We start from the raw sequence: 8161 nt of genomic DNA, 5'->3' as shown, positions 1-8161 counted from the left end.
TTGTGGGAATTAAATAAGATAATACATATAAAGTACTGAGTACAGTGCAAGTGCTCAATAAATGTTAATTATTGTTATTACTGCATTATAGAATTATATCAACAATAACAGTGATGATTTGCCAAGTCTCTACTCTGTGCCAGCTTGTCATTATTATTATGTCCACTTTACAGACAGGGAAGCTGAGGATGAGAGAGAAGACAGGACTTAAAAACAGTCGCTCTCCGAAGTGGGATCTCTGAGCTCAGGCGCTGCTGCCTGCCCTAACCTGCCTTTGCCCATCCCCAGGCCTCACCTTCCCCGATGGCACAGGTACCAGGAGAAGTGGACAACATGGAGGGCCTGCTGGCCTCTAACAACAACAACCCTGCAGCCCGCTGGGAGAGCCCGGACCGGGGCTGGGATCGGGAGCAGCCTGCGGCCTCCACTGCTGCGGCCTCACTGTTCGAGTGCTCCCGGATCAAGGCCTTGGCAGGTACCTGGGAGAGGGCTGGGGTGGGAGACAAGACGGAGGGAAAGCGGGCAGCCACCGGGATGTTGTGCCTCGGTGCCCTGTGATGTCCAACATACTAAGCACTAGTGCTTGTGGTTTTGAGCACTTAAAACACGGCCAGTGCAATCTAAGAACTGAATTTGTATTCGTAGTTAGTTTTAATTAAATAGCCACATGTGGCTTGTGGCTGCTGTATGGAGCAGTGCAGCCTTAGAACCTTAAAGATATGTACAGTTCCAGAAACATGCAGTTTTGTAAGTATGCTTCCTTAGAATCCTAAAATGCTGAAATGCCTGATTTTAGGACCTTAGAATGTCAGGCTTGAACCTGAGACCTTTAGAAACAGAGACTCTTGTAAATGGAATTTTATAATCACAGACCTTAGAAGTTTTAATCATTGGCTCCTAGGATCTCAGACCCTTAGAAATCTAAACTCTAATACATATAGATCCTAGGGCCTTATAATCCTAACCCTTTAGAATTTCTTTTTTTTTTTTAAATAAAGATTTTATTTACTTATTTTTAGAGAGAGGGGAAGGGAGGAAGAAAGAGAGGGAAAAACATCAGTCAGCTGCTTCCTGCATGCTCCCTGACCAAGGACCAAACCCAACCCCAGGAATGTGCCGTGACCAGGAATTGAACTGTTGACCTTTCGGTTTGTGGGACAACGCCCAACCAACAAAGTCGCACTGGTCAGGGCCCTTTAGAATTTCTGATTAGAAAGGTGGATCCTGTGATAGAATGACCCAAGCTTCCAGCTTTAGCACTAAAGCCCTCAGGGACAACTAGGATGGTTGGTCACCTACTTTGACGTCTTAGAACAATGTAAGCAAAGACCAGAGAGCTATAGAGTTATAGAACCTTAGACCTTAGGAAATGTAGACCCTTGAACCTTAAGACTGTATATTCATGGGGCTTTAGAATCTTAGAAGAGTTTAATCATTAGCCTAAAAATTTATGAGCAAAGACCCTTCAGAGACATGTAACTTCATAATCAAAAACTTTGAAAATATAAAACCCTTAGCACCTTGACCTGGAAGGCTTTACACATAACATATATGTAGTTTTAATCATAAAATCTTGAAACCATAAAGTCAGAATTAGTTCCCTTACAATCTCAGAATTTTATTAACTTGACATTTAACAATCATGGGATCTTTGATACTAAGATTTTTGGAACTTTATAATTAAAAGACGTCAAGCAGGGTGTTGAATGAACTCAAGGGCCTCTGGAAAAGCAGGTGACGCAAATGAGTGAGTGGACCGGGGCCCGTGGTCAGCTAATGAACAGTGCCCTGGACGCCAGCTCTTAGAAGCTTAAAAACTTGGGAATATACCAACTTAGAATTCCAGAATTTATTATTTCATTCATGAAATATTTATTTGGTGCCTGCTCTGTGCCTGGCCTCTGCTGGACAATGGGAGGGACAATGGGTGATTGAGTCAGCTCGGTCCTGCCCCTGCAAGGCTCCCAGTCAGTGGGAGAGTTAGATCCAACCAGATAGTGATGACACAGAGGGGTCAGGGCTGGGATGGGGGAGGCACAGGCACAGGGCTGTGAAGGGGAAGCCCAGGGGCTGGAGGAGCCCAGATGAGGTGCCTGATTCAGTCTGGAGAGTCAAGGAATGCTTCCTGGAGGAGGAGATGTCTCAGCTGAGGCCTAAAGGAGAGAGAGAAGTGAAACTCTGATGTGGGAGGCAGAGGGAACAGCATATGCAAGACCTCCCAAAGTTGGGAATGACTTGAATGAGGAGGGGAAATAAATGATGATGAGAGAGGAGCCAGTGGAAGCCACTTTTTTTTTAAAAAAGATTTTATTTATTTATTTTTAGGGAGGGGAAAGGAGAAAGAAAGAGAGGGAGAGAAACATCTATGGCTGTGTGGTTGCCTCTCCCGCCCCCCTACTGTGAACCTGGCCTGCAACCCAGGCATGTGCCCTTGACTGGGAATCGAACCAGTAACCCTTTGGTTCGCAGGCCAGCACTCAGTCCACTCAGCCATACCAGCCAGGATGGGAGCCACATATTGAAGGGCATTGTAGGTCACCATGAAGAGTGTGGGGACATCAGGGAGCTATGGTAAGATTTCAAGCAGAGGTGGAACGTGATAACATGAAGACCAAGGACTCTTCAAATCTTAGAATCACTGACTCACAGAATATCAGTGGTGGACGTCAGACAGTATCTAGTCTAGAGAAATGTAGAGATCCCCTTTAAGAAAAAAAAATTTCTCATACACTCCCTGTGCTTACTTAAATTATTATAACTGTAGTTTCTTAAGTGCACACAAACATATAATTCTGTTTATATTTCTTTTTTCTTCTCATCCAGGGACATTTTTTTACATTGCTTTTAGAGAGAGAGGAAGGGAAGGAGGGGGAAAGAGAGAGACAGAAACATCAATGTGAGAGAGAAATATTGATTGGTTGCCTTCTCGTATGCACCCCAACCAGGGATTGAACCAGCAACCTGGCTATGTGCCCTGACTGGTAATCAAACCAGCGACCTTGGTTTCTACAGGATGACACTCCAACCAACTGAGCCACACTGGCCAGGGGCTGTTTATATCTCTTATGCCTACAGTTCTCTACAACTAAAACACATAATGTTGGACTCTAAACCCAAACCACCAAATTAGTAACATTCACATTAACAGTAACTTGGGGATGCTGCTATTCTGTGAAACCATGCTGCTGTTCAAAGCGCTAATATGACCTAGACTGCTAGGGCGCATTTCTGTTTATATCCCTTTGCCTGTTTTTCTCATGGTTTTTTTTTTTTGTTTTTTTTTTTTCATATTCAAACTAAGGCCAAACCTTTGGGCAGAGTCCTCCATAATATGCTTTCACATGAAGACATTTAAGAAATTGTCTAGACCGTTTCTCGGAGAGTTCCCTTAGTCATGTCCCACATTTGTGGCTTGCTGTTATCGTTTGCGTGAGGCCCTTCTCCGCGTTATCCATTTATTCTCTCTTAGTCCCATTTCTCACACCAATGCCTTCTCTCCTATAGGCAATCATCCTTTCCTTCACATGTGGATGCGTTTACAAAATGTGCATTGCTAATTAGTGTATATGCAGACATAGTTTAACTCTATTAAGTACTACATGCACACAGAAAGGCAAATAAATCATGACTGTCCAGCATTTCAACAAATGAGCACCCTCATGTAACCAGTCCCTAGATGAGGAAACAGAATACGACAGCACAGGCAAACCCCCCTCCGGCCACTTCTCCATCACCGCATCCCAAGAGTAAACACTGTCCTCACTTCTAACAGTGCACATTCCTTTTGCTAGTGTTTGAACTCCATATGAATGGAATCATGCAGTGTGCACCATTGCATGTCTGGCTTCAGTCACTCAACACTCCGCCTGTGAGACTGATCCATGTTGGCCTGTACTTGCAGGCGTTCCTTCATTGCTGCACAGCAGTGATTTTCAACCCGTGTACTCTGGCACACTGGTGTGCCGCAAGTGTCTTTAAAACATACGTTACCTGACTATGTAGACACTAACTTCTTTTCCCTTAGATTGTCAAATAAAAAAACGACAACAGCCAGCATAACAATAGCTGTCCAGCATGAATGAATAAAAATTATACCTATTTTTTTGTCAGATCAGCAAAAAATACAATATATCTGTTGGTGTGCAGAATTTTAGTGATTAGTTTATGTGTGCCATGAGATGAAAAAGGCTGAGAACCGCTCCTGTGTGGTATTCCACAGTGTGACTGTACCATAGCTTATCCACTGACCTGTTGATGAGCATTTGGGTAGCTTCTAGGTTAGGGCTATCACAGATCAGACTATTGTGACCTAGTAATTGCTAGTATTATGAACTACAACAAATGAAACTATTACAAGCTATTGCTGCTCTAAACTTTTTAGTACACACTTCCGGTGGGCGTAAGCACTCATTTGTGGTTGGCTTAGAGCCCCGCTCCAGTGACATTGTTGGGTCACAGCATAGGTGTTTATCTAACCTTAGTAGAAACTGCCAGTTTGTAGGGTTTTATATTCTTCCTAGCAGTGCATGAGTGACTCAGTTGGTGTGTATCCAAACCTCGCCATGGTCGTTCTTTTTAATTTTATCTATTTTGGTGGGTGTGCATTTTATTGTGACTTTAATTTGCATTTTTCTGATGACTAATAACAACTAATAAGTGGAACATCTTTTCATGTTTGTTAACTATTTGAATATCCTATGAAGTGCCCCCTCAAGTCTTTTGAGTATTTTCCTGCTTTTTTCTGACAGCTTTTCAGTTCTTATACAAGGGAGGACCCCCCAAAAAACCCAACTTTATTTATAAAAAATATGTATTTATTCTTCCATGTTTAAACTTCAGCCACCTTCAAAGTACTCTCCATTTGATGCAATGCATCTATTGAAATGTTTTCTTCCACTGCTCAAAACAGTTTTTGAACTCCTCAGTTTTGATGCCTTTTAGTGCTTCTGCCGTTTTTTGTTTTTTTTTTTGTTTTTTTTTTTTTTGTTTCACCTCTTCCACATTGATGAAACATCTCCCTTTGAGAACCTTTGTCATCTGGTAAAACAAAAAACGTCACTTGGGGCAAAATCAGGTGAATAGGGCGGGTGGGGCACGAGAGTTGAGCTGTTTTTGGTCAAAAACAGCTGAACATACAATGCGGTGTGGGCAGGTACATTATCATGAAATGGGCAAATGTGTTGAAAGAGTCTTTTAAAAAAATTTACTGAAGCTGAACGCAGCCTCTCATAATGACACCAACTGGTACGCTGATACAAATGGGTTCCTAGAACACTCACCCAGTGGGGGAAACCTGAACTACAAGGGGCTGCCCTCCAGAAAACGATTCCATGTTTTTTGGGTCCCCCCTCATATATTCTGTGTCCAAGTCCTTTGCCAGATATATGTACTGTGAATATCTTCTCCTGCTCTATGGCTTGTCTTTTCATTCTCCTAACGGTGCTTTTTTGATGAATGGAATTTCTTCATTTATATGTAGTCTAATTTAATAATTACTTTATGCATGGCTAACACTTTGTGTCTTCTTTAAGAAACATTTGCCCACTATCAGTCATGGAGATATTCTTTGATGTTTTCTTCTAAAAAACTTTGTTGTATTCCTTTCACATTAAGATTTATAACTTGAATGATATTTATTACATTTATTATTGTGTATTTATTAGTGTGTGTGGGTCAAGGGTCCTATCCTCTTCCCATGGATATCCAGTTGACTCAGCTCCATTTATTGAAAATAATTTCTCTTCCCTCCTGAACTGTAATGTCACTTTCTCATAAATCTGGGAGCCCTAGCTGTATATGTCAGTGCAGGTGTTGCTGATTGATGCGAATTCTGTCATATTCCAGGTTGCTTTTTTTTGCATAATTTTCTCAGCACTATGCCTTAAGATTCATCCATGTGCCTCTGTGTACATCAAGTCTGTTTGTCCTCGCTGCTGCGCAGAGTCCGTGGTGTGCAGCCATCGTATTTCACCCGTCCCCTTCCCAGTGATGGACAGCTAGGCTGTCTCCAGCCCTGAACCTGCTCCCTGCCGCCTCATCCCCAAATAGCATTGCATTGAACACCCTTCTACATGCTGTGAACCAGTATGGAAGAAGTTCTGGGGACACATAGGCAGGGGAAAGAATTTCTGGGCCACAGGGGTGTGCACTAATTCAATTGGGCTCTGATTGTTTTCAGAATGGTTGCCCCAGTTTATAACTTGCACCAGCAGGCACGAAGATTATGATATTCCCATATTTCCACCAATACTTTATATTCTTCAGCTTTCTAACTATTCCCAGACTAATATCCAAACACATCATTTACATATTAAGTCTCTCTCTATTTTTCTCCTTAACCAATAATGGATAAAGGAGTAGTTCTTCCACTGTTGTATGGAAGTCTCAAAGTGTTAAAGATACAAATAAAGTCCTATTTTAAGGAAATGTATTTCACTTGTGATTGGTGATTGCCACAATGGAGAAGAGTATATGAATGATAAAATGATTCAATATGAACCCATGGCAGAGGTAGGACAATTGTCATTTGGCTCAGAGTCCTGACAGCCCCATGACAGGAGTCCTATCAGGAAGAAGGTGGCCCTCTCAAAGGGATAAAATAGAGAAGAGTTCAAAGAAGGGGCTATTTACAGAGGTGTGGCCAGTGGAGACCTCCCAGGGGATAGGGCAGGGCAGGGCCGACAGTAGTGAGCCAGAAAAGAGGCCTCCCCGGCAGGAGCAGGGGATGCAGGGAGGAGTCAGGCACTGCCAGAAGCAGGTGAGGCAGGGAGGGAGTACATTTCTTGGCCTTTCTTCTCTCCTCTCATCTGCTATCTGAACCCAACAGAAAGTCTGAGGCCTTTGAGGGCTGGTGTGGCTCAGTGGATTGAAAGGTTGCCGATTCCTGGTCAGGGCACATGCCTGGGTTACCGGGCTAGGTCCCAGAGTTGGGGGTATGTGAGAGACAACCACCCTTTGAGGGCAGTCCACACCAGAACAGGTGCAGAAGAGTGGCAGGTGGCACTGGAAAGGCAAACAAAGACACCCTGCATGCTAGCCAGACACATTCACCAATAGCAAACATTCCTTGTCATCTTAGGTCAGGAGCGGCATTCCGGGACATGTTTGGTTTCACCCCCACTGTGTTTTATAAAAACGTAAATCCATTGCCAACATTTAAAAACAGGGAGATTACATCTTTTAAAAAATCCAGATTTTTGGCTCCTGGATTTGGAATATCACATGATATAGCAGCACTGGCTCCAAGGCACATCTCGGAGGCTTCAGGCACAGGCGCCGTGTGGCCGCTGCCCGCGCTGAGGAGGGCCTCGTTTCCTCCATTTCAGCATCTGCCTGGCCCCTGTGGGCATTTCAGTTCTGGACTTTTCAGTTCAGCTCCATGCTAACAAGATTGCAATCACAAAAACCCAACTCTCACTGCACAGTCCTTTATGAAATTGCCATCCAGATGGTCCAGGATATGTTTCTGTTGATTTTCTTCAGGTATCATCTAAATGAAATTACAAAATAAAAAAATATTCTTGTGGATCCTTGTCCTTCAAGAATGAGTCCTCAAACACCCAGAGTCCCCAGGACCCACTGAAGAAGCCCTGATCTGTTCCAAACCCCTCATTTGCAAGTGGGAAAATGGAGGCCCAAAGAGGAGAGAGAATCTCTCAAAGTCGTACAGCCCGTCATCATAGAGGCAGCGCTGACTCCAGTTGTCCTCTTTCTGGCACCACTCGGGGGAAGCACTATCGTTCCACTGTGGCATCAGCATTGGCCCAATCTGCTGTTGGCATGGGCATTGGTGTTGGAAGGCAGAATAACCAAAAACCCAATTCAGCATCTTTTCTGTCACCACTTTCTCATGTGTGTCCTTAAAAGTGTGACTACTAAATTATTTAGTAACAAAATGTAAATTATATCTGTACAGGCTAAGCTGCTATAACAAAGAGACCCAAACAATATAGTGGCTTACAGGAGTTAGAAGCTTATTTCTCCCTCCTGCATAGTTCCTCAGTGAGCCTCCTTGTTGGCAGAGAGGTACAGGTCCAAGCAATCACTGCAGATCCCAGGTTTCTTCTTCCATCCTGTGTTCTGTGGACCTTGGTGTTCAAGCCTGTGGGAGTCAGGAGAAGAGAAGGCAGGCCAGGCAGCAGTTTCCTTTCTTGGTTAAACT

At 43.5% G+C, this 8161-nt stretch overlaps 1 protein-coding gene across 1 annotated transcript in view; it reads left to right on the top strand.

The window, feature by feature from the left end:
• Positions 1-282: 282 nt before the first annotated feature.
• Positions 283-8161, top strand: part of SPTBN4 (spectrin beta, non-erythrocytic 4) — a 66997-nt gene continuing 59118 nt past the window's right edge. The window contains exon 1 of the mRNA XM_054580758.1: positions 283-475. Within this exon, the coding sequence (XP_054436733.1) occupies positions 304-475 (172 nt within the window). The 5' untranslated portion in view covers positions 283-303. The remainder of the gene's footprint in view (positions 476-8161) is intronic.

Source organism: Pteronotus mesoamericanus, unplaced genomic scaffold (assembly GCF_021234165.1).
Source record: "Pteronotus mesoamericanus isolate MK-2021 breed Mesoamerican mustached bat unplaced genomic scaffold, CSHL_Meso_final contig_639, whole genome shotgun sequence".
NCBI classification, from domain to species: Eukaryota; Metazoa; Chordata; class Mammalia; order Chiroptera; family Mormoopidae; genus Pteronotus; species Pteronotus mesoamericanus.
This window is presented reverse-complemented; position numbering and strand designations above follow the sequence as displayed.